This window comes from Maniola hyperantus, chromosome 27, assembly GCF_902806685.2.
Source record: "Maniola hyperantus chromosome 27, iAphHyp1.2, whole genome shotgun sequence".
In the NCBI taxonomy this organism is placed as follows: domain Eukaryota; kingdom Metazoa; phylum Arthropoda; class Insecta; order Lepidoptera; family Nymphalidae; genus Maniola; species Maniola hyperantus.
In genome coordinates, this window is record NC_048562.1 from 4,781,342 (window position 1) to 4,808,727 (window position 27,386).

The 27,386-nt window shown below is 37.8% G+C and overlaps 1 protein-coding gene across 3 annotated transcripts in view; it reads left to right on the forward strand.

The window, feature by feature from the left end:
• The first annotated feature begins 173 nt into the window (after positions 1-173).
• The window catches only part of LOC117994594 (zinc finger protein 729-like), a 36,776-nt gene continuing 9,563 nt past the window's right edge, over positions 174-27,386 (forward strand). For 2 of the 3 annotated variants that reach the window (XM_069507847.1, XM_034982528.2), the window contains exons 1-22: positions 174-305; positions 1,634-1,754; positions 2,781-4,160; positions 4,696-4,805; positions 5,407-5,721; positions 6,778-6,870; positions 7,234-7,286; positions 13,030-13,149; positions 13,516-13,577; positions 14,086-14,206; positions 14,859-14,962; positions 16,127-16,303; positions 16,833-16,953; positions 17,661-17,816; positions 18,157-18,283; positions 19,039-19,183; positions 19,840-19,947; positions 20,419-20,557; positions 21,533-21,648; positions 22,657-22,749; positions 23,508-23,608; positions 24,670-24,763. In XM_069507847.1, coding sequence (XP_069363948.1) covers positions 1,645-1,754; positions 2,781-4,160; positions 4,696-4,805; positions 5,407-5,721; positions 6,778-6,870; positions 7,234-7,286; positions 13,030-13,149; positions 13,516-13,577; positions 14,086-14,206; positions 14,859-14,962; positions 16,127-16,303; positions 16,833-16,953; positions 17,661-17,816; positions 18,157-18,283; positions 19,039-19,183; positions 19,840-19,947; positions 20,419-20,557; positions 21,533-21,648; positions 22,657-22,749; positions 23,508-23,608; positions 24,670-24,763 — 3,845 coding nt within the window. In that variant the 5' untranslated portion in view covers positions 174-305; positions 1,634-1,644. The remainder of the gene's footprint in view (positions 306-1,633; positions 1,755-2,780; positions 4,161-4,695; positions 4,806-5,406; positions 5,722-6,777; positions 6,871-7,233; positions 7,287-13,029; positions 13,150-13,515; positions 13,578-14,085; positions 14,207-14,858; positions 14,963-16,126; positions 16,304-16,832; positions 16,954-17,660; positions 17,817-18,156; positions 18,284-19,038; positions 19,184-19,839; positions 19,948-20,418; positions 20,558-21,532; positions 21,649-22,656; positions 22,750-23,507; positions 23,609-24,669; positions 24,764-27,386) is intronic. The other variant, XM_069507848.1, reaches the window with a different exon arrangement.

The following is a 27,386-nucleotide window of genomic DNA, read 5'->3' on the forward strand; positions in this document are numbered from 1 at the left end:
ATGAAAGAAAGTTAAATATGAAAGTAGAAACAAGACTTATGATAAGTTTTTTTTACATTTAATTTGAGAAATTATACAATTAAAATGACAACTGAAAATCGGTAGTTTAGATAACTTACGATTTTTGCTTTTTTATCTGTGCTACGCAATGTTTTTGTTTTGATCATCAAGAAATTGACTCTGTGATTTGAATTTGAATTTTGTTGGCAAAGGATTTTTATTTTATTAATTCAATTGTTTTCTAATTTAAAAATGCCAGTCGCTACGAAAATGAAAACGCTGTGAGTTTTAATAACAGAAATTTGGTGAGTAGCCTCAATTTTTTGATTTATTACAATTCCGTATTTTTCTGCATCCGACGATACTCCAATTTCTGTATGATCTGACTGGCCACTTAATATTTTACTGGCCAGTGAGAAACATTTTCCCTACTCAATAAATGTCGACATTTCACTTGGCTAGAAAAATAAATTCTTCCTTTCTAAGTTTACTGAGTAACTACCTACTTTGCATCAAGTTAACTTGTGCTACTGCTGTTTGCTACAAATAGATATTTTGAAATCTATTAAAACAAATTTCTACAATAATTTGTTACTAATTATACCTGGAGCTATTAATCTCGTAGTTTAGAATTGAAAAATTGATTATTTTCAAGAAAATAAATTGTTGTTTGTCTGTATGTAACTTACTGACCATTACTTTTGAAACCCTTGATTTCTGTTCCTTTAGAGAGCATTTTGAGCCAAACCTAAGGTCCTACGCGATCAACAAGCAACTCTCAAGACATCAAAAGTCAAGACCTGGCGTAGTTTACAATCTCAATCTCTATTGAGATCTATGATAAGTCTCTACTTAGACTATTGACTATAGCCAAAAATACAGGAGATATTCTAGCGGTGGACTCTCTTATTCTCGTAGTATGATAGGATTGATTAAATATTAGGCAAAAGCTGTGATAGCTTTGTGGCTGAGATGTCTGCCTCTTATTTGGGGGTCCAGGGTTCAATTTTCGGTATGCACATGTAACATATTTTCAGAGTTATGTGCATTTTAAGCAATTAATACATTGGTTTTAATGGTAAAGGAAAATATTGTTAGGAAACCTGTATGTCTGACAGTTCTTCATAATGTTCTCAAAGGTGTGTGAAGTCTGCCAATCCACACTTGGCTAGCATGGTGGACTGTGGTCTGTGGCCAACTCATCCTCCCTCTCCCGATCCATCCAGGTCTTTTCTATAAATTTATTTTATCAAAGTCAAAGTCAAATGATTTATTCAAAATAGGTAATAAATTACTCTTGTTGATAGTCAAATGTTGGATTTGTAAGATATAGTGGTGATAATTATTACGCAAAATTAAAACTAAAGCTACGAGGGTTCCAAACGCGCCCAGGTCTGAGAAGAGCCCACAACAAACTCAGCCGGGTATTCTTTTTATTATCACCACTTTACAAAATTATTGAAACTTATTAGAACTATCACAAAGCCATTAAGCAACTCATTCCCAAGCTTGCTTATCCTTTGAATAATCCTTTACATTGTAATAGGATTTTTCAATTAGTTTACGTTTTATGAAAACTTGCCAAATGGGTAGGTACATTATTATTATCATTGTATTTATAATTTAATTTAAGGTGAATACAAAATGGCAGAACCCGAACCTTTGATTCTCTGCATGGAGAACAGCAGTGGGGAAGAAGTGTCACTGAACATTGAACCAGAGGACACTTTCCATGTCTTTCTGGAGAAGGCCAAGTAAGTACTCATTACTGAAATATTGATTACTAGCTTATACTCGCGACTTCCTCCACGTGGACTACACAAATTTCAAACCCCTCTTTCACCCCTTTAGGGGTTGAATTTTCAAAAATTCTTTCTCAGCAGATGCCTACATCATAATAACTATCTGCATGCCAAATTTCAGCCCGATCCGTCCAGTAGTTTGAACTGTGCGTTGATTGATCAGTCAGTCAGTCAGTCACCTTTTCCTTTTATATATTCAGATTATTTCATCATCACCATCATCATCATTATCAACCGATAGACGTCCACTGCTGGACATAGGTCTCTTGAAACGACTTCCACACACCATGGTCTTGCGCTGCCTGAATCCAGTGGCTCCCTGTGACTCTTTAGCAAGGTGCTAGAATGGGGACCTCAGACTGGAAAGTGCAGCATTGGAAGACCCCCATTAGGTGGACAGATGACATGAAACAATAATTATTATTATTATGGAAAATTAAAGAGTTAACCTACACGTACATACACGCTAACAAAGTTTCAGGCATCAGTTATTTACATTACAAGTATAAGCTTAAGTTATCACCACCGGAAAGCGCTGTGTTAGAAGACCTCCGAATAGGTGGACAGAAGACGTCAAACGAGACGCAGGGAGCCGCTGGATGGCGGCGGCAGCGCAAGACTGTGGTGTGAAGTCGCAACGAGAGTCCTACGTCCACCATTGGATGTCTATCACTTGATAATGCCTTAATTTAGAGCCTCAACAGCTCAACGGGTAAAGAAGTGAACTGAAAACCGAAAGGTTGACGTTTCAAACCCCGCCCGTTTCACAACAGTGAAACGGGCGAGGTTTGAAACGTCAACCTACTTACTCCAACGCGAACCTACTCCTAGCACTAGCTTTACACTTAGTTGGAGAAGAAAGAAGAATATTAGTCCTGATTAGCATGGCTAATATTCTTATATGTAAAAAAAACTTTCTATAGTTTTGCGTGTATTCAAAAATATCTACTGATAAAAATTCTATCAATTCAATTGCAGAATCCTCTTAGGATATGACGTAGACATAAGTTCTATAACTGGCAACCAACCAGTTTCTCTAGATACCAACATCTACAATTTTCTTTTAAAAGCCGAACAGCACTTTGAAGGCACTACCCTCAATCCACAAAACTTGGATGAAATGATAGATCAAAATGACACAGATGATCTAGTTTACATTCTGAATGATGGTACTCAAATTCGCGCTTCACAAATACAATTTGATAATGATGATCCTATAATGGATTTGACTGCCGAGGAACTACCTTTCGTTAAGTACAAAGATGATAGTGAAGACGAAAATGAAATTGATAATATGGATACTGATGTTACGATAAGAAATGTTAATATCATCGGTAGCCCAATAGCTCGTTGGTCAAATAAAGACAATCCTAAACGCAGCTTTGCTAATTCTCTACCTTTTAACCTAGTATGCAATAGCATTTGGAATTTTGAGGCACAATTTGAAAAATACCTCGAAAGCGAAACCAATTTAAAAACTTACACAAATTTAAGTAATGTTGCTAAAAATAAATCACCTATAAGTCTTATGAAAGATAATGATAAAGATTATGATGATGTACATATTAAGAATGATAGTTTATTTACTAGAGAGGATGTATTGAATATGTTCAAAGATACACCTGTTACCACTTTACCTAGCAACGAAAATCAGACAGAGAAACTGAGGAATGTAAGGAAAACGCATGTTTCCAGAAGCGTCCATAAGAATTTGACTAAACCTACGAATATAATCGATGTTGATACAGGTTTAGAAAAACAAAAATGCTTTATTTGTTGCAATACTGTTAACAATAATGAAAAATTATACTTATTTGATAAGGAAGACCAAATGTTACATAAGTGCGAGAGGAAATACAATACCCAACTCAAAATCATTTGCGATAGATGTTTAACGGAAAATTTTGCGCCAACTCCAATCAAAAGTCCAAATGAATCTTTAGAAAACAATGAATATTTAGTCATCAAAAATAATCAGCAGTTTATTTTTCAAAAAACTAGTAATATTGATTTGAAGAGTAGCTATTTCCTTGATAACATTAATATGAATAATAGTAATAATGTTAGTAAAATTAATAAAGTTACTCGAAATAAAGAGAATGCTGAGTTTGTTAAAGTGGAAATAGGTCCGGACGGAGAGATTGTGACAAAACCAGTAGACAATGACGTCAAATTCGATGACGTCATGATAGTTAAAGAGAAAAAGGAGAGTTCTAGTGACGTAGAGATTGTGGAGCCGGATGTGATGGAAGCGGAACCGGAAATAGATGTGGATGATTTGGAAAATGTTGATGAAGAGGTGAAGGAATTTTTGGGGAAATACCAGTGCGATGTTCAGAACACGGAGTTTAAATGCAGGTAAATTCACAGAATGTCACACCCACATTATTAGGGTTCCGTACCTCAGAAGAAAATAAAACCGGCCAAGTGTGAGTCAGGCTCGCGCAACGAGGGTTCCGTGCTACAGTCGTTTTTTTTCGACATTTTGCACGATAGCTCAAAAACTATGATGCATAAAAATTGCCCTTTCATATGATACCCCACTTGATACAGTTATCTTACTTCAAAAATTGAAAATACTAATTATCAGTTCATGACCACAATTAAATTTTTTTGTGTGATGTAACCACAAATTCACGGTTTTCAGATTTTTCCCCTAATGTCTGCTATAAGACCTACCTATCTGCCAAATTTCACGATTCTAGGTCAACGGGATGGACCCTGTAGGTTTCTTGGCAGACACACAACAAAGTGATCCTATAAGGGTGCCGATTTTCCTTTTGAGGTACGGAACCCTAAAAAGAATTCCCACGGGATTAAAAAAAACTTTATTCCACGCAGACAAGGTCGCGGGCATCATCTAGTAGGTATTAAGTTTTACTCTCCTCTACAGATTTTGTCAGAAAGAGTTCAAGGATCTTCTAGAAGTGATGGAGCATGCTGAAGAACATAAACATGACCTTGATGAAGGAATAGTCTTCCCGTGCCCTTTCTGTGATTATGGTAAGTCGATCATGATGATCACCCGTCGCCGGCTCACTACTAAGCACGCGGGTCTCCTCTCAGATTGGAAACGGCTTAGACGATGCTGACCAAGTGGGGATTGGCAGAATTCACATGGCAAACATTTGAGAACAGTAAGGAGAACTCTCAGGCATGCAGGATTCCTCCTGTAGGTTTTCTTCACCGTTAAGGTAAGTGATAGTTAACAGACAGACAGACCGACAGACAGACAGACAGACAAAAGTGATCCTATAAGGGTTCAGTTTTTCCTTTTGAGGTACGGAATCCTAAAAATTGAAAAATATTTGTGGTCTATGGACTGTGACGGAAATGATTAATTTCCGTACAGCATGACGTTCATGTTAAAAATAAATAAAAATCATGATTTTTGTAAATCATTCTCTTTAATAATGATTTATAGCCGCACCCCATAAGCTATACAAAAATCACATCATTTTCACAGTAAAGTCCTTATTACTGAGCACGGGTGGGTCGGTGATGGGTCGATTATGATGATGATGATGATGATGATGATGATGATGATGAATGATACGGAACCCCTCAGAGCGCGAATCTTAAGCTCCTACATCTCTTATAACAGGTTATTCGAATTCAAAATGGCTGAAGGGACACTTAAAAGCTGCTCACGATGTCAAAAAAGAAGACGCGACCCTTAAACAAAACAAAGATGATGCTAAACAAGATAATGATGATGTTATACAAGAAAAAGATGATGTTGAACAAGAAAAAGAAAAAGATAAACACGAAAAAGGTGATGAACAAGAAAAAGATGATGTTAAAAAGCAAAAAAATGAAGATAAACAAGATAAAAATTATATTAAACAAGAAAAAGATGATGTTAAAGAAGATGACACGGTTGAAAATGAACATGAGACTGTTATACAAGAAAATAATGGTAATGCTCATCTCTTCTTTTTCTCTCTTTTTTTTTGTCAGATCGTTTCCTATATTTAACTATACTCTATTCACGGAAAGAGGTTAGTATAGCGCTCTCTCTGTTATGTAATCCCATACAAATTACATCCCATACAATAGAGGCATGATTTAAAAAAAATTTGCTAATCAGTACAGAAACCTCCAAAAAACGGTGTAAGTACATAGATAAAAATAACGAATTAAAAACCATCTCCTTTTTGGAATTCGGTTAAAAAATCACAGTGGACGATAAACCTTTTGAGTCACCAACCAATCAATCACAAACATGTTTTCGAAAACATTCGAAATTAATTTGAAAACATAGTGTCGTTTGGTGCCTCAAAATGGCTACAGTTCATGCAATTGACGAAGGCGAGCGGACTTTACTTGTAGTTACGTCGTATAAACGGGCATTGCGTAAGTGTGCGTGTATGTCGGACCAATCAGTCGCGAGCAAGCGCTCACAAACGCACACATTCAGTGTACGTTACTTATACCGATACGACTTAAACACAAGCATGAGCCACTCGCCTTCGTGAATTGCAAGAACTGTAACACCAACTGAGATTGTTGTCTCTGTCATTTGTATGGGATTACGTGACAGAGAGAGCGCTATACTAACTTCTTCCCGCGGATAGCGTATAGTGTCTACTTCACATAGTTTTAATAAGGTGAAAGAAATAGATTCTGCCGGTCCATATGTATAACGAGGATTCTTAACAAAAATGTAAGAAGGATAGATTTATTCATAGTATTGTTGTTTCCATCATCATCATTATCATCAACCAATAGACGTCCACAGCTGGACATAGGTCTCTTGTAGGGACTTCCACACGCCACGGTCTTGCGCCGCCGCCATCCAGCGGCTCCCTGCGACTCGTCTGATGTCGTCCGTCCACCTAGTGGGGGGTCTTCCAACGCTGCGTCTTCCGGTGCGAGGTCGCCATTCCAGCACCTTGGGACCCCAACGTCTATCGGTTGTACGAACTATGTGCCCTGCCCATTGCTACTGTTGTTTTACATTGTTGTTTTACAGATGAAGAAAATAATTCTCCAGAATGTTCTCCAGTCGCCAAAAGAACTAGAAGCGCAAGAAAAAAGATAAAAGATATTGAAAATACGGGCAATGGTTATTATTCTTTTACTACTAAAGGACTTTAAGTAAACTAAAAGACTCTAAAGTTTATTTATTATTTTATTTATTACTAGCTTATGCTCGCGACTTCGTCCGCGTGGACTACACGAATTTCAAACCCCTATTTCCCCCCCTTAGGGGTTGAATTTTCAAAAATCCTTTCTTAGCGGATGCCTACGTCATAATAGCTATCTGCATGCCAAATTTCAGCCCGATCCGTCCAGTAGTTTGAGCTGTGCGTTGATAGATCAGTCAGTCAGTCAGTCAGTCAGTCAGTCAGTCAGTCAGTCAGTCAGTCACCTTTTCCTTTTATATATTTAGATTAAAATTAAACTTTGATTTAATACTTTTTTCAAGGTACACATGAAAACAAAGACCCTAAAGAGACTAATTCCAATGATATCGTTTTGGTTAGTTTTAAATATTTATAAATATTTCACTAATAACTAGAATTTAGCCCGCGAATTTATTCGCGTGAATTTAGAATTTTAAAAATCCCGTGGGAACTCTTCGATTTTTCGGGATAAAAAGTAGCCTATGTCCTTCCCCGAGATGCAAGCTATCGCTGTACCTACTAAATTTCGTCAAAATCGGTTGAACGGATTGGCCGTGAAAGGCAGACAGACGGACAGACAGACAGGCACACTTTCGCATTTATAATATTAGTATGGACTAGAAATTAGCCCGCGAGTTTAATCGCGTGTTTATCATATTTCGTCACCTGTTTATAGGACCAGTAGGGCGATTGTCTAAAACCTGCATCAATCATTATTACAATCTCAATTGTTCTGATTGGCTGAATTTGTGCGATTCTTGTTGCAACAATGCATTGTGGCCAATAGTGAGCGAGCATTAACCAATCAGAGATGATGGCGATCGTGACATTGTAGCTGTCAAACAACCGCGGTAGAGCCACTGTATACGCGGCAGGTAGGGAGCAACTGACTGACCGCGATGTTACAAATAAGCCCGTGACGCGAACGCTAGCGTCAGCAAGTTCCCTACAGCGTGGATTTAGGGCTTTCTGGAAAAATCTAGTAGGAATCACGTAGTAGGTAATCGTTTGATTTTAGTACAGTACGTGGCAGAAAATAATGTATTTATGTATTGATGTGCCTCCGGAAAACATACAGCATTTATGTATGAAGAAGCAATTATGTACTCACCGCATATATGCGCGCTTCATCCATAAACATGTATATTCCTATGCAATAATGTAGTTTACCTTACCGGATATAGGGGCGCTAGTGTCTCACCCAGCAAGGCAGTGAGCCGCTGCCATCTTGGATGTCATAGCGTTGTGTACTTTCGCCGCGTGCGCGTCGAATCTAAAATTATATCGTTAATCCGTCTTCCTTTGCAAAAAAATTATTTTCAATAAGTGCAATAAATGTGATAATACGGTGATCATGATATATATTTTCTTATTATTTCGTAATATTACCGTGGGGACATTTTGGTTGGACCCCACGTGCGCGAACAATGTCGATAGGCTACGTAAGCTAATCGATCTGGTGTTTCGCGCTTATTGGTGCCTGAGAGGGCTCTTGAAAAAGGGGATACCTCGACATCCAGCAGCGATTCAAGCAACGAGCAGGATTGAGAGTGACTCCCGAGAGAAACGGCGAGAAATTACCAGGTAACGATCGATCCTCGGATCGATGCGTTATACAACCAGGTGAGTTTTCTTACATATCTTATAATGCATTTACCATATTGTGTATCTAATGCAAATGAGATGCTAATTGAGAAACCAAATTAAACAAATGGCGATTTGGTTGACGAACGTGTCGACACCGACACCGAAATCTAAATCTGGATCTAGGTTTCTTTAATACAAATTTTGGCGAGGAAAAGTCCCAATGGTTACCTATAATCGGTTATTGAATCTATTTATTTTATGTACAAAGTTAATTGAGTGCAATTTAAATTTTACGCCAGTGAATCGAATGATAACATTTTATCTCGCCCACGTGGCGAGATGTTGGTTATAACAAGACATTGGTTAAATTGCTCATTTAAAGGGGTTTCGTAAACTGAAAATAACGGAGAACTGTACTCACTAAACAATAGCTAACACTTATTTGGCCCCACTGATGACATCATGGCCGTTACCACCAATGCTTTATTATACCAAACAGAACTCAGTTAAGAATCCAGATACCCCCTTTAATAAATGACTGAAACATTCAGATGATAAAGTCGCCCTTTGGTCTAAGTATCTCCTGCATTTTTATTCTTTTGAATATAATGATTAGCAATAAAGATGGTTAAATAAATAAATAACATTCAGCAAATCATCTTTGTCTTAAAAATTATCAGAACAAACTTTACAAATTGTTTGGGTAACAGGCGAATGTATAGCATAATATATTATGTAAGGCGCAGGAGATGAATATCAGACAGAATTTTCATGGAGATGTTTATTTTAAATACTCTAAGGAAATTTTGGATACGGTATTTGCATATGTCAAAAGTGAATGGTTTCTCAGTGATGGTTGAATGGAGGGTCTTCCACTGGAAGCCTCTCGGACCTCACATATCTGATATGTGAGGTCCGCACCCTTTGTTAGTTTTGGGTGTGATAACCATTTTAAATTATTGATTAAGCTGGAAAAGTACGTCAAATCATTGTGACGTCACATGCCAGTGTTTCATGGGGCCTCGCGTGCTGAGCGTGTGTTTTAACGCTTTATAGGATACTGATTTGACTAGTTGTCAAATACCGGATTGGCTTTTAACAATAGTGACGAGGTTCTTTTTGGATAAAGCAACACTCACTGCGTTTATGCAATCCCCTGGTGGCCCATATTTATAAATATTACAGCTATAAATGCCTACAATTGAAAAACCTATCCAACACAATATGTTACAGGTTATGTAATGACATTCTAATATCGTTGGCAAGCTTTTGGTGCAAACAGTTTTTGTAAATGTCAATTACGGTATTTCGAATACCCTAATACAAGAAACTACCCCCGGTAATGCCCACAAAACAAATAATGCAACATGCAACCTGGTCACCTGTCACGACTTAAATGACACAAGAATTACTGGACCAAAACTAGTAGAAGTGGTTCACAAGGAAATGCCCAGTTTTATCCCCGAGCTTTTTCTGCGGAAGGAAAACGTTGGATCGATGCGTCTGATTTTCGACCCTCGAGAACGAAACAAATTTGTGAAACAAAACTATCCCGTCTGATTTGTCATACCGGTTCGTAGCTTTCTACAACAAAAGTTGGACAACCTGTCTAATTTTTGGGTCTGGCGGCAGCGCCCCACCTGTAACATGCTCGGTTGCGGAAACCTTGCATGCGAAGGAATGTCGAGTGCTAGTCTACCTAGACGACTTCCTTCTGGCCAATCAAGACCAATCCAAGTTATGTCTTCAGGCTGCGGAAGCCGTGAGGCACTTGGAACTTCTGGGCTGGCAATTCTGGTCAACTAAGACCAATCCAGGTTATGCCTTCACGCTGCGGAAGCGTGAGGTCCTTGGAACTTCGGGGCAGGGGGATCAATTACCAAAAGCCAACGTCCATACCATGTTGAAGACACCGGTTCTCGTCCGATCACCGAAGTTAAGCAACATCGGGATCAATTACTAAAAGTCAATTCTAACACTCACACAAGACCTACAATACCTGGGTATTCGTTGGCAGACTATAAGAAAATTCAATGTTCTTGCCCATAATAAAGAGTAAAAAACTATCAACGAGACCTTTGAGAGAATTATTACTGAAAATATCTGAAATCACTCTTCACGAAATGCAACGGTTGCTAGGACAGTCAGACTTCGCCAGTTTAGTAACTCCCAGAAGCAGACTACATTCTGATCAGATCCAAATACGCCTCAAACGTTTCGATAATATGTTTTAGACTGCTGAATCCACAATCGTGGAACAGGGAATGACATGGCGGCGCGGAACCACATGTCTCAGGCTGCCAATATGTACACCTAAAACCTGCCATCCACTGCTTGGCGAATAATGCCTCTGATTGGCTTTTAGTGCCCAATTAAACGGGAAATTAATGCCAGAAACTTGGTGAGTGCATCAAAAATGATAGCACAGCAATAGAAGGAACCTTATGCAGTTATAGTGGCAATTGAAGACAGCACAAGAACTCTGTAAAAATCGCAAGTCTTAGTTCAATCGAACACTCATTCGTTCACTCACTCGTTCGTTCTAACGTTCATTTTAATGAACAAAGTCGTGGGTTTTACTGATTCTAACAATCGAACTCCCGCACATAACAGATTACATTATTGGCTCAAGGCTGTCACGAGGAAAACCTCCCACAGAGTGTCATCTTTTCCCTCAAGCGCCGTCCGAGATCGATTTGGTTGCAGCACAACAGATTACTGTAGTAGGGAATAAAGATGGTGTGATGTCTTTATCGACTGCAAAGATTGATCGGCAAGTTATAGATGCTTTCAACAGGTCATTGAGACATCAATTTAGCATGGGTGTTTTCTTCTCCAAACTAATTGCCAAAAGTACTGACTTACTTGAACAAGTGCAGCTGGGGTGTACTTAAATGTGGCTCAAATGAACTATAGAACCTATCAGGGACTCTGATAGATGTCACGACATTAGTGTCCACCAGACATTTACACGGAAGCTGAAAAAATTGAGGATGGGTGCCCAAATAAAGGAGTAGTCTATACGAGAAGTAAAGAACAGGTGCTTGTTGGAAGCAATTTTTGTCCTACCTACCTACCAGACATCAAAAATGGTTAAACTGGTGCGAAACCTGGTGGCGGTTAACTTTCTATGATCCACATGTGGACACTAGGCAATTATTGACGTGGCTAAACTCAAAATTACTAAACCATTTATCATACAGGACCTTAAGGTAGAGCTCAAGCGCTAACTACAGAAGCTCTCATTTAAGCACACACTTCCCGAGATATCTAGACGAACCTATATGGACAATTGTTGCCCTGGAACGAAGGGTTGACAACTGAAAGTCTGTGTCACCGGGAAAAATATATTATATACTTTATTTGGCCCAAAGACTGACACTCACTCTTAACATAAATACGGATGGACACTTTCAAAACATAATAGTATAACAGAAAACATAATTCTCTATTAATGTACTAGTATACTACAGTAGTACTACATGTATGTCTTTGACACAGGAAAATAGGTCAAGCAGAATGAAGTTAAGAATTTAAATATATTGTAATCTTTTTATCACCAACTGTAATGAAACTGAAGCCGCATCACGTACTGTAATAGATCACTGGAACAGTTCAGTTCTTAAGCAATGTGGCAGCATTCCTGTATCCCCAGGGATTCATCAGTGGATCAACAGTAGTTTCTTTGGGGACAGTTAACCAATCAATGGACGATATACTCGTATCTCGTGGTAACTGGAGATTACCAGACACTCTTGTTGAAATCATTATTGCCCGGAGGAGATCTCAAAATAACTGAAGCTTATTTTTCAATATAATCATTATATGGTCCGGTTTGAGTTTTAGTAATCCTTATCAAAATTACAGACATAAATCATTTAAATTGTTTGTCTTTTAGACATTATATTTTAACTTATTAACCCTGGTTAGAAATAACAATAACTTTAATAGGTGACAATGAATGAAGGGGACGTGGTTATTTGATCTTACTTAACGATTAATATTTTTGTTATTCAATTGACAGATTAACTCCCTTTGATTCATCATAGCGTTGTGGGTAATACATTTCACCAGCAGATAACAAACACGTCTTCATACATAAATGCTGTATGTTTTCCGGAGGCACATCAATATGACGGTTTTACATTACAATAAAACCGATATTATGTGCCGAGAGGGAAAACATACAGCATTGCAGGAACTTCTTCCTGGTGAAGACTATGACATCCAAGATGGCAGCGGCTCACTGCCTTGCTGGGTGAGACACTAGCGCCCCTATATCCGGTAAGGTAAACTACATTATTGCATAGGAATATACATGTTTATGGATGAAGCGCGCATATATGCGGTGAGTACATAATTGCTTCTTCATACATAAATGCTGTATGTTTTCCCTCTCGGCACATAATATCGGTTTTATTGTAATGTAAAACCGTCATATTACGTATAATGTATTACGAATTATCGTAAATTAAATGATTTTTTTCATTTATTTTTATAATTTAAAACAGCAAGAGCAAGAAAAGATAAAAAGTGAGGTCAAACAAGAATGCCAAGACAGTAGCGATGGCGAGTCAATATGGATCGTGCAGACAGGCGACGATGACGAAGAACTAAAGAGTTTATTACAGGTAAGTTTTGTTAATATAGACGAAAGTTGACAGGTAAGTATAGTTAATACGGGTAGCTACTAGCTAGGCTATATTGAGGTAAGATGAAGAATTTGTTATAGGTAAGTTTTGTTAATACAGGCGTATTTTGACTGGTAACTATGGTTAATACAGGTAGCTAGGCCATTTTCTTTTCTTTCTTCGCTCTGGGTTGGTTTCCGCACTTAAACGTTTCCGTATGTTGTGTGTGTATTACCCCTCCCCGCTGAAGTCTTCACTCCAGCCATCCAAGCTCGCTCCAGAGGCCGAGTAGTAATATGCCCAAGTAATTACATTAGTGTGAAAATGTTTGTGAAATTATGCTTTACCTATTAATTTTTTTTACAGATATCGGAGGGCAAAGAAGACGTGCAGAAGAATTTAAAAAGACACAAATGTTTTGCGTGCAGGTAACACTTTTTGCCTTTTGTATTTTTTATAGACCACTTTTAAGTTGTTAGCAATGTAAAAATTATAGGTATAGCGAATGCTTTTTTTAATTTTTTTATTCAGATACAAGTTAGCCCTTGACTGCAATCTCACCTGGTGGTAAGTGATGATGCAGTCTAAGATGATAGTGGGCTAACCTGGAAGGGGTATGGCAGTTTTGATAAAAACAATACCCCTTTGGTTTCTACACGGCATCGTACCGGAACGCTTAATCGCTTGGCGGCACGGCTTTGCCGGTAGGGTGGTAACTAGCCACGGCCGAAGCCTCCCACCAGACCAGACCAGAAATTTAGAAATTATAAAATTCCAAACCCCTGCCAGGAATCCAACCCGGGACCTCCCACTACTAAGACCACAGCGCTCACAACTGCGCCAGGGAGGTCGTCAAACCATGCATCATTTCAATCTATCGCCGGCCCACATGGAATGAGAAGACGTGATGAATGAAATGATATTCTTTCGTTTTAGCAAAATTTTTCCGACCGCTGTTAGTTTAACAACCCACAAATGCCGGAAGCGTGGCAAGAAAAGACAATTTAATGTGACAAAAGACGAGTCGGCGGTAATTTCCAAAAAAGAGGATATAAAGGTAATCACGTCATTTTCGATTTTTTGTAAAATAAATCTCACTAGCTGATGCCCGCGACTTTGTTCGCGTGGATTTAGATTTTTAAAAACCCCGTGGGAACTGTTTGATTTTTCGGGATAAAAAGTAGCCTATATTCTTCCCCGGGATGTACCTAAGGTGATTCTCTACCAAATTTCATCAAAATCGGTTAAACTGTTGGGCCGTGAAAAGCTAGCACACAGATAGACACACTTTCGTATTTATAATATTAGTATGGAGTATGGATATCGTCTATTCAGGATTAAACTGAGAGTTCCCTCACTCTAGTTCACTCTATCATAACATGCCTTTCGCATCGGTCCTCTACCGTAGAAACCTACTCAGTTATGCGTTATGCCTTTAATATGGACTAGCTTATGCTCGCGACTTCGTCCGCGTGGACTACATAAATATAAAACCCCTATTTCACTCCCTTAGGGTTGAATTTTCAAAAATAAAGGATTTTTCAGAAACCCTTTCTTAGCGAATGCCTACGTCATAATAGCTATCTGCATGCCAAATTTCAGCCTGATCCGTTCAGTAGTTTGAGCTGTGCGTTGATAGATCAGTCAGTCAGTCAGTCAGTTACCTTTTCCTTTTATATATTTAGATTAAAGATTATAAATGTTTACAGAAACCCTGTAAAAGAAAAAATCGCGAGCTCGACGATCTTCAGATAGTCACATGTCACAACTGCAACGAATCATTCACGTCTAAAGTCAGACTCAAATTCCACATGTAAGTAATAAGTATAGTCACAGGTAAGTTTGACTTATAAATATATGTAAAGTCAAATGTAAGTTTGACTTATAAATTTATGTATAGTCACAGGTAAGTTTGACTTATAAATATATGTATAATCAAAGGTAAGTTTTATTAAAAGTATGTAGTCACAGGTAAGTCTAACAGTCATAGCTCAAAACTTTTTTTTGCACTTGCAGCATATTGACGACCTCCCTGGTGCAGTGGTCTTATTAGCCGGAGGTCCCGGGTTCGATTCCCGGCAGAGAAGATTTCGAATTTTACTATTTCTAAATTTCCTCCTCTGATCTGGTTTCTTCTCGTGTGGGTGGCTAGTTACCACCCTACAATGGTATGGTATAATAATATTGTAAATTGATCTCTTGAAAAGAGCAACCGCCGAGTTTCTTGCTGGTTCTTCTCGGTAGGAACGGCATTCCGAACCAGTGGTAAATTAAACTAGTTTATTTGAATAAAAAACTATTCTATTGTATTCTACCGGCGAAGCCGTGCCGCAAAGCGATTTAGTGTTCCGGTACGATGCCGTGTCGAAACCAAAGGGGTATGGATTTAATAAAAACTACCATACCACTTCCGAGTTAGCCCGCTTCCATCTTAGACTTCATCTAGCATCATCACTTAGGTACCACCAGGTGAGATTGCAGTCAAGAGCTAACTTGTATCTGAAGTAAAAAAAAATCCCGACTAATATTATAAAGGCAAAAGTTTGTATGTGTGTGTGTGTGTGTGTGTGTGTGTATGTGTGTGTGTGTGTGTGTGTGTGTGTGTGTGTGTGTTACACCTTCACGCAAAAACTACTGGACGGATATGGCTGAAATTTGAAATGAAGATAGATTATACCCTGGATTAGCAGATATTTTTATACCGGAAAATCAAAGAGTTCCTGCGGGATTTTGAAAAACGTAAATCCACGCGGATTAAGTCGCGGGGATCAGCTAGTATTCTATAAGTCCCGCAAATTTCTATTGCGCTGGAACCATATCTCATTAACATCGACATGACGTCATTTTGACGTCAGCCGAAATAAAAATATACCATCTGCTCGAAACTTCAGTCTAGTGCTGACGTCATTAAAATGGCGGCCACGCGCCTACGCGGCTACTTAACGTACATTTTAAAAGTTAACTTGAATTTCACCAGGCAATTCCACGAACCAACTAATCTGTTAAGATCGGACGGACAGTACGCATGCGCAAAGTGTGAGGACGCAACGTTTCCGACCGAGACCGAATTGTTCGACCACGTTCACTTTCAGCATATCAAGCAGAAACGATGGCCGTGTTCCGTTAAGGGCTGTGGAAAGAAATTCATTTTAAGGTAGAAATGTGTAGTAATTTGTTTATCAACTAACTACCTTAGCCTTTTTCCGGTTTGAGTCAAATAGAATAGAAAATATATTTTTTACTAGCTTAAGGTATGATTCCGAACCACGCTGTACGCAGCGGTGCTGCCGCAACAGTGCTGTCACCAGCTGTCACAGTGCTGTCGCGGCACTACTGGTCCCCGTACAATCTCTATAAGCATATATGAGATTACATTCCGAGCTAGGCAGCAATGTAGCGGAGCACTGCTGCGTGCAGCGTGGTTCGAAATCATACCTTATTGCTCGCAACTTCATCTGCGTGGACTACACAAATTTCAAACCCCTCTTTCACCCTCTTAGAGGTTGAATTTTCAAAAATCCTTTCTTAGCGGATGCCTACGTCATAATAGCTATCTGCATGCCAAATTTCAGCCCGATCCGTCCAGTAGTTTAAGCTGTGCTTGATAGATCAGTCAGTCAGTCAATCAGTCACCTTTTCCTTTTATATATTTAGATAGAAGATAGAAAAACTTGTTTTCACAGGGCTACGTTGACGAAGCATAGTCGCACCCACACAGACACAAGGCGCTATGTGTGTGTGACATGCGGTAAGAGGTTTCTCGACAAGCAGACCTTAGATGAACATGGGGTTACACATTTACAGGTAATCTCCACAAATAACTTTCATTCACAGGTAACGGCAATGCAAAGGTAACCCTTTACTCACAGGTAATGGCAATCCTCAGGTAACCTTCATTTACAGGTAAGTTTGATTAATGAATCATTCTGGGATTGTCGTCCATTACTGAACATAGGTTTTGACTCTCTCAAGTGGCTCCTTGCGACTCGGGGTGAATAATAAAAAAAAATTGGGATCGCGGACAACATAATATTATATTTTTATTGATTTTAGGGATCCTTACTCGAAGGATGCCAACGGGTCTCCGCTGGTCCGTCTGCCCATATGTCTGTCTGTCTGTTAGCGGGCTGTATCTCGTAAACTGTAACAGGTAGAGGGTAAAGAGATGAAATTTTCACAGAATGTGTATAATTTTCAGCGCCAACATGTAATAAAAAATAAAAAATGGCCATGTGTACCACTTATTTGCCTACTAGCTTATGCCCGCGACTTTATCTACATAAGTTTCGAAATTCTATTTTACGCCCTTATTGAATTTTCTAAAATACCTATACTTTCAGCAAATATCTACCTCATAATAGCTATCTGCATTCCGAATTTCAACCCAATCAGTCCAGTAGTTTGAGCTGTGCGTTGATAGATCAGTCAGTCAGTCAGTTAGTCAGTCACCTTTTCCTTTTATATAAAGATTAATGTTCAGATGACAAAGTATCAAAACCTTTCTATTGTAGATCAAACCGTTCCAATGCCACATATGCCTCAAGCAATTGACGCGCCGGTCTCGACTTCGCATGCACTTGCGAGCTCACGAGGAAGAACTATCGCCGGCTTTAGTGCTGGTCTGTGCGATCTGCAGCAGGGCTTTTAGAGACCATGGCGATGCTCAGGTAAATACAGAGCTATTTTTCTTTTTCTCTTTATTTCGACCAAAATAATAAATGTACATTTATCCGCTTTACATCCAAAAACTCTAGAGTTTGTGTGGGTGTTTTAGAAGCTTACATTAGCGTGCGTTAGTAGGACTTACCTGAATGTTAGGGCAGGTAATTTCTATTTATGATTACAATTAAGCACTGTATATGTAATTAGTGGCTAGGGATGAACTCTTATACTCTTTCAACTCTGGTAAAAAAAAAACTTGCCGGTTTTAGTGTTTTTAGTTTTTTCGTTTTGCCTTTGTTTTTTTCTTGTGTTATGTAGAGTAAAATTTTCCATCTATGTCTGTAGGAGCACGCCACAAAATCTACAGAATGTATAGAGGCGTTCACAAGTGACATCAAGGAGGAAGCCGAGTCCACTGAGCAGCAGCTCTCCCCTACCAGTGGGATTGTCAGGCACTCTGTGCGAGTTGTTGGTGAGTCTTTTATTAACTCTATTGTAATTTATGTTGTGATAGCCTAGTGGTTAGAACGTCCGCCTTCTAATCGGAGGTCACACCTCTAACTTTTCGGAGTTATGTGCGTTTTAAGTAATTAAATATCACTTGCTTTAATAGTAAAGGAAAACATCGTGCGGAAACCTGCATGCTACATGCCTGAGAGTTCTCTATAATGTTCTCAAAGGTGTGTGAAGTCTATACGTATCCGCTATAGTTGGGCCATTACGAACTTGCGAACGGGGTCATAAATCATTTTTATCAGACCTCTCGCTTGCACTTACAGGCCTTATGGGACTGGAAAATGATGCTCCTGGTCTAGTGTGTAACAGTAAAAAAAAACGATTTGTCGATAATCGATAGCAGGTTATAAAGAGCGTAGGGAAACATTACAAAAATTAGCTACCAGCTTCTGTGTCCGAACGACATCCCTTTATCGATAACGATTGCTGCGGCATTCTCACAACCCTATAATCGTAATGATATATGACTCATTGGCAGATTACACCTACCAAGTACAGTGGCGAGTCAGTGTCCTCGGCCGAGTACTCGGTTGGTATAAACACTTTAACGATGCAATTTCGCCGCAATTTCTCAGCCACAGCACTGTCTCGGCCGAGTGACATTTTACTGTCTCGCTTCACTACTCGGTAGGTGTCATCTGCCCTTCAGTTCGCACGTTCATAATGGCCCAACTTTAGTGCTATGTGTAATGATTGCATTTAACCCCACAGAACTCTCTCAAGTTAAATCGTCAATACCTAAAGAAATGAATAACGAAGAGTGTGAGAAGTTGTTGTCGCCTTTGGACGACGGAGCAAGGAATATTATACGCGTCGTTCTCATTGAGAAGGCTTTCAGATGCGAATATTGTGAAGAGTTAGTCCTGTATTACTTCATGTCTTATATACTTCAATACCTGTCTTTATGTCTGTCTGTCATAACTACAACGAATCGTTCAAGTCTAAAGTCAGACTCAAATTTCTCATGTATGTTATAGTCACAGGCTCACAGGTAAGTTTCACTTATAAATTTTAATATACTAGATGATGCCCGCGACTTGATGATGACCGCGATTTAGCTTTTTGAAATCCCGTGGGAACTCTTTAATTTTCCGGGATAAAAAGTAGCCTATGACCTTCCCCGGCATGCAAGCTATCTCTGTACCAAATTTCGTTAAAATCGGTTGAACGGTTGAGCCGTGAAAAGGTAGCAGACAGACAGACAGACAGACACACTTTCGCATTATAATATTAGTATGGATGTGTAGTCACAGATAAGTCTTATAGTAAGTATATATTATCATGATATTTTACGTATTTTTTTAGGGTTTGTAGGGGAAAACCGTGAATTTGTGGTTACATCACAAAAAAATGAGTTCATGAACAAAATAATTAGTAAAGTCAAAATTGTTAATTTGTAACATATAGTGGTGACAATACCATCAGCTCGAATCTTCAGTCTTGTGCTGACGTCAATAAATTGGCGGCCACGCGCATTAGCAATTTGCGGGATTAAACTGTTCTATATTTCAGTGTATTTTACTTGGAGAACGCTCTAAACAAGCACAGAATTGTACACAAGGATATAAAAAATCCGTTTACCTGTCACATCTGCAAAGTTAGATTCGCCACTTACTCAAGGTAAGTTTGAATTATTTCAGGTAACTTTCCACTACTGAGCACGTATCCTCTCGGAAGAGTCCATCACGCTAACCAAGTGTGGATTGGCAGACTTTAGGTCCTTTTAGGACCTTTGAGAACTCTCAGGCAAACAGGTTTTGTTTTCACAATGTTTTCCTTCATCGTTAAAGCAAGTGACATTTATTGCTTAAAACGCTCAAAACTCCGAAAAATAACAGGTGCGAAATTTACAGTTAGTTAAATAGTGATTAAAGTTCAAACCCGGATACATAAGCGATTTAGCGTTCCGGTACGATGCCGCGTAAACACCAAAGGGGCATGGGTTTAGTAAAAACTACCATACCCCTTCCAGCTTAGCCCGCTCTCATCTTAGACTGCATCATCACTTACCACCAGGTGCGATTGCAGTCAAGGGCAAACTTGTATCTGAATTTTTTAAAAAAAACCTATATAATATGTTAAACAAAACAGATGCACAACACACAAAACTACACACGGTTTTTACAAACGAAATGCCATAGAGGGTCGTCCGGAGGAAAGCTCTGGCCCTGCGAATGCCGGCATACTTGGCTATGGAGGATTCCCTGTTGTTAAGCACTTTCTGTGTGAGGTAAGTTATGTTAACTGACAGGTAAGAAGTTAAATTCTAGTTTCCTAATGTCATACGGAGGGACACACTGGCCTGTGAGCGCTGGCATACTTGGCTATGGAGGATTCCCTGTTGTTAAGCACTTTTTGTGTGAGGTAAGTTTTGTTAACTGACAGCTAAGAAGTTAAATTCTAGTTTATACGGAGGGACGCTCTGGTCCTATGAGCGCTGGCATACTTGGCTATGGAGGATTCTCTGTTGTTAAGCACTTTATGTGTGAGGTAAGCTATGTTTAATGACAGGTAAGAGGTTAAATTCTAGTTTCTTAGTGTTATATGGAGGGACGCACTAGCCCTGTGAGCTCTGGCATACTTGGCTATGGAGGATTCCCTGTTGTTAAGCACTTTATGTGTGAGGTAAGTTTTGTTAACTGACAGGTAAGAAGTTAAATTCTAGTTTATACGGAGGGACGCTCTGGTCCTATGAGCGCTGGCATACTTGGCTATGGAGGATTCCCTGTTGTTAATCACTTTCTGTGTGAGGTAAGCTATGTTTAATGACAGGTAAGAGGTTAAACTCTAGTTTCTTAGTGTTATATGGAGGGACGCACTGGCCCTGTGAGCTCTGGCATATTTGGCTATGGAGGATTCCCTGTTGTTAAGCACTTTATGTGTGAGGTAAGTTATGTTAAATGACAGGTAAGAAATTAAATTCTAGTTTCTTAATGTTATACGGTGGGATGCACTGGCCCTGTGAGAAAACTGGCATATCCCTTCCAGGTTAGCTCGCTTCCATCTTAGACGGCAAACCCACTTGCCACCAGTTGAGATTGCACTCAAGGGCTAACTTGTAACCAAATTACAAATAAATAAAATAAAAGACATTGTACAACAGAATAAGATTAATTTCTTTAAGTAAAATAAAAATAATCAGATTGAAAATACTTCTTAAAGTTTGTTAAAGAACTTTTTTACTAATTTCTGTTAATTTTGTCAGGATTGCGGTCGATCTTATCTTCATTGGACGTATTTTCAAGTGCATCGTCGTATGAAACATGCAAGCGAAAAGTTTATGTTCAAATGTAATCAATGTGAACTTATTTTTCCTAACAGGTATGTATTATCCAATTTTTACCATTATTATAGAACATTTATTCTTTTGTATGTGTTTAGTGTACATTAAGTGCTTAAAGAACACTTGAACAAAGTGTATCTTTAATCAAGAAAGACAAGAAAAGCGTCAATGGACAATTTCTTAGTATATAAGATAACTAGCTGATGTCCGCGACTTCGTCTGCGTGGAATTAGATTTTTTAAAAATCCCGTAGGAACTCTTTTATTTTCCGGGATAAAAAGTAGCCTATGTCACTCTGCAGGACTTTATCTATACCCATGTTCAAAATCACGTCAATCCGTTGCACCGTTGCGAAGTGATTGAAGGACAAACCAAACAAACCAATAAACCAACAAACCAACAAACAAACACACTTTCGCATTTATAATAAGGGTACTGATTTATAAGTTTAGGTTAAAATAAAATTACTTATTAGTCATAAATTAGGCAAGATCGTAATACAAATGAGTAGCTAATTGGCACTCAATAATAAGGAAGAAAAAAAAATTTTAACTAACACACACTCAAATTTTGGGTAAGGGAATGATCAAACGAATTTTTCAGCGGAGTGTAACCGTAGACTAACTTTAGGCACAATCTAGGTTTGTGATTGGTTGGTAACTCAAAATAGTTAACACCCACTGAGACTTTTGTTGTATGGATTTACGTAATAGTCCTCTATTACCCCCCTTTACTAACTTCTTTCTGTGCATAGAGTGTAGCTATATCACTTGCTTCTCTAAAGAACTATTTACTACTAGCTGATGCCCGCGACTTCGTACGCGTGGATTTAGGTTTTTAAAAATCCCGTGGGAACTCATAAATTTTCCGGGATGAAAAGTAGCCTATGTCCTTCCCCGGGATATAAGCTAACTCTGTACCAAATTTCATCAAAATCGGTTGAACGGTTGGGCCGTTAAAAGCTAACAGACAGACAGACACAGTTTCGCATTTATAATATTAGTATGGATTTACTGATTTTCTATGAAATTAGATATTCATTTTAGTTGGAGTGCAACCTATCACCGAAAAAAGGTACACAACAAGAATGGACAAGACGAAAACGGAGGCTTTACGAAGATTGTGCAAGATAATCACAGGTAACTACCACGATTGAGCTATGTCGGTCACTCTAGTTCTCCTAAGGATCTCCTCATTTCTGATTTGATCACGTAGAGAAACTCCAAGCATAGCTTTTTCCATCGTTCGCTTAGTGAATCTGAATCTGAATATGTATATAAAAGGAAAAGGTGACTGACTGACTGATCTATCAACACACAACTCAAACTACTGGACGGATCGGGCTAAAATTTGGCATACAGATAGCTACTAAAGCATCCGCTAAAAAAGGATTTTTGAAAATTCCATCGCTAAGGGGGTGAAATAGGGGTAGGCTTTACGAAGATTGTGCAAGATAATCACAGGTAACTACCACGATTGAGCTATGTCGGTCACTCTAGTTCTCCTACGGATCTCCTCATTTCTGATTTGATCACGTAGAGAAACTCCAAGCATAGCTTTTTCCATCGTTCGCTTAGTGAATCTGAATCTAAATCCATACTAATATTATAAATGCGAAAGTGAACGTGGCCTGAAGAGGCCCGAAATAGAAAATTGTGGAAGGATCGGAGGGAGGCCTTTGCCCAGACGTGGGACAGCACAGGCTGATTTAGATTAGATTAGATTAGATTAGAAAGTGAAAGAAAACTCGCACTGGAAAGCGCAATGGTAGAAGACTCCTCACTAGAATCTCTCTATTGGAGCCAACGGCAAGACTATGGCGTGTGGAAGTCCCTACAAGAGACCCATTTACAGTAGACGTCTATCGGTTGACGATGATGATGATTATTTCTTACAGAATTCCTTGTCGTGACTGCGAAGAAGTGTTGCCAAACAAAATAGCTCTCTATAAACATAGGCAGAGGGAACACTGCGATGAAACTTTGATTTGTAAACAAGGTATTGTAGATGAAGAATGAAATATAATAGATTATTTTTCCGACCCAAATGTCGACCAATAGAATTGCACCATTCGACGTCACGTGGTACAACCTACATGGTATTATACTGATAATTTTTTGAAAATTTTCTCTGGTAGTTGCTATATATAAAAAACAAACATGATCCAGTCAAATAACCACACGTCAAACTGACAGGTTGAATTCAATTGTGAAAATTGGAGATTTTGGCCGACATTTGGGACGGAAAAATAATCCCCCGAATACCACACGAGCTTCAAAATTATCTGGCATTTCCCTCAAGGTTCCCTGCAAACAAATCAAGTCGTCAAGTTTTTCAGGAAAAATCTTTTAACCTGAAAAACTTGACTCCTTCATTTGTTTGCAACGAACCTATAGGGAAATACCCGATAATTTTGAAGCTCTTGTGGTATTATAAGTGAAAATTTAATTTTTAATTAAGTAAACTTTGCCTAAGTATTTATTGTATTACTAGCTGATGCCCGCGATTTCGTCTGCGTGGAATTAGGTTTTTAAAAATCCCGTGGGAACTCTTTGATTTTCCGGGACAAAAAGTAGCCTATGTCACTCTCCAGGGTATAATCTATCTCCATTCCAAATTTCATCCAAATCCGTTCAGCCGTTTTTGCGTGATTGAGTAACAAACATCCAAACATCCAAACATTCACACTTTCACATTTATAATATTAGTAGGAAGTAGGATGTATTTTATAATACTAATAGGTACTTTTGCAATATTCCGCAAAATCTATAAATATATAAAAGGAAAAGGTGACTGACTGACTGACTGATCTATCAACGCACAGCTCAAACTAGGCAATCCGTAACGTAGGTAACGTAGGCATCCGTTAAGAAAGGATTTTTCAAAATTCAACCCCTAAGGGGTGAAATAGGGGTTTGTAATTTCGCATCGCGAGCATAAGCTAGTTCAAAATAAATTTGCGGAATTTTGCAAAGGATTAGCTTACTTCACTTTATTAGGCACCTTTCTCATTGAAATAGCTAGGTACTTTAAAAAATTATCCTGAATTTTATTTCTAGAAGACTTCTCAGATCAAGAAGATCCGAGAACTACAATTTGCAATAAATGTGGACATAATCTACACAGTGTAGTTGCACTGCAGAAGCATACCAAGTGAGCACTTTCATTATTTTAATTTTAAAATGAATGAATGAATGAATGATTTGTTAATTCCATAAAATGATAGGTTGAAACAATGTCTGATGAGCCTTATACATTTGACCATTGTAACTGGTGTTTGAATATTACCTAAAATTAAAAACATAAAAATAACTAAGGATTAAAATATAAGTTTAATATAGGTACATAGACTTCATATAAGCAAAACATAAAACAAGGCCATATGGCGCCGATTCTGTTGTCTTTCTCTAAACTAAATTTAGAGAATCTGCATCTTTTTCTTTTTAATATTGTTAAAAAAGGACGGAACATGAATTTTATTTTTAAAAACTCTTTTTATTGTGTAACGTTGTGTTAAATAAAATAATGTTTCTTTAAATTATCTGGCTTTATTTTAATATTTACACTTGGATTATCTTAGTAATTAATATTAATACAATGCGCTTAGTGTGCACGGATCTGGCCAACTCTTACAAGTGAAAGTCTATCAATTGACGTTGACACATGACAGGTGACACCTACGTACAACATTGACAATAATTGGTCACTTGTCTATGAGTTGTCTCTGCTACATCATCCCCTTTTATTTTTTAAAAAAAATATCTACATAATCATCCAGTTACAATTTTGAAAAATTACTTACATATATCATCCCCTTTTAATTTTACATAACTAATCATCCCCTTTTAAATTTACAATTTACATAATTATTACTTAATTAATTTTATAATATTATTGTGCCACACTTCTTAAATTTACTACAATTATTGACTCTTAAACTACCCATTCAACCAGCGATGGACAGCCTGTCTGATTGAAACACAAAGTCTACGCCGCCGGTCGAATATGAAACGAGGTTCTAGTATATTGTACATTATTTTTGTCTATTATTACATATGCTCTATATCCATTATATCTAACAATTTCGCCTTCTGACCAAATATTCTTACTTGGCTCTTTTTTGAACCAAACTTTTTGCCCTACAGTAAACCTACTTTTAAATCGACTTGTCTTATTATAATTTTTTATATTTCTAGTTTGTACATTATTAAACTGTTGAGTTACATTCTGATTTAACTTAGGTGTTAGGTATTGTGAGCTAACAATCAACTTAGTTTTTAAATTTCTATTCATTAGTAGCTGACTGGGGGAAAAATTTGTACCAGAAACGGGAGAAGCCCGATATTGTAATAATGCTAGCCTTACATCAGTTCTATCTTCGTGGCATTTTGTTAGCATTTTCTTCGCAATTTGTACCCCTCGTTCAGCCATACCATTCGCTTGGGCATATCTTGGACTAGTATAAGTAAATTTAAATCCCCAATTATGTGCAAACTCTTTACATTCCCTCGAATCAAATGGAACATGGTCAGATATTATTTCTGCAGGTATTCCATGAGTACTAAAAATATCTTTTAATGTATTAATTACACTTGTAGCAGTTTTACTGGATATGTATTTTATCTCTAACCATTTAGAATAATAGTCATATACTACTAAATAACTTTTCCTTCTAAAGTCCATGATATCTATACCTAATTTTAAAAATGGAAGGTTGGGAACTTGATGTGATAATAATGGCTCTTTAACATTACTATTATGATGCGTTTGGCAAGGAAAGCATTTCTTAACATACTCTTCAATGTGAGAGTCCATATAAGGCCAGTAATACAACCTTCTAGCTGTCTGCTTCATTTTTGACATACCTACATGCCCTTCATGTAAAGTTTTAATGACATTCAATCTTAAACACTTCGGTACTATTAACCTATCATTATAGAAGACTAAATTATCGTCCACACTAAGTTCAGCTCTTAATTTATGATAACTTCTTATTACATCTGGAATATGAGAAATTTTGTCCGGCCAACCATTCTGTATAAATTCAATTATTTTTAATAACTCTTCATCTTTAGAACTTTCTGAGATTAATACTAATTTTTGTTCATCTGTGCATTCTAATTTCTGTGCTAACCCTATACAGTGTATGACTTCATACATATAAGAATCATCTGTATCATTACACTCCTGATACGACCTTGATAACAAATCTGCTATGTACATTTGTTTACCTTGTAAATATTTAAATTCAAAATTATATTTTAATAACTTTAACTTTAATCTCTGTAGTCTAGGAGACGGTACCTCATGTAAATGCTTTTTTAATAAACTTTCTAAAGGTTTATGATCATTAACTACGGTAATCTTATGACCATAGATATAATAATGAAATTTCTTAGTTGCCCATACTATACTTAACAACTCTTTTTCAATTTGGGAAAAATTACATTCTGCAGGTGTTAAACTTCTTGAAGCAAAGCAAACTGGTTTACCATTTTGAAGTAAACAGCATCCGAGACCACTCTTTGATGCGTCACACTGAATCGTTATAGGCAATTTACTGTTAAAATTCTGTAAAATGGGTGCTTGGCTTAATTTAATTTTAATATTATTATAAACATTTTCATGAACTTCCGTCCATAACCACTCAACATCTTTCTTTAATAATATCTGAAGCGTTGATGCAATATCAGCCAAGTTAGGTATAAATTTTCTTAAATAATTGACCATGCCAAGGAAAATCTGTAACTCTTTTTTATTATTAGGACTTTTCATA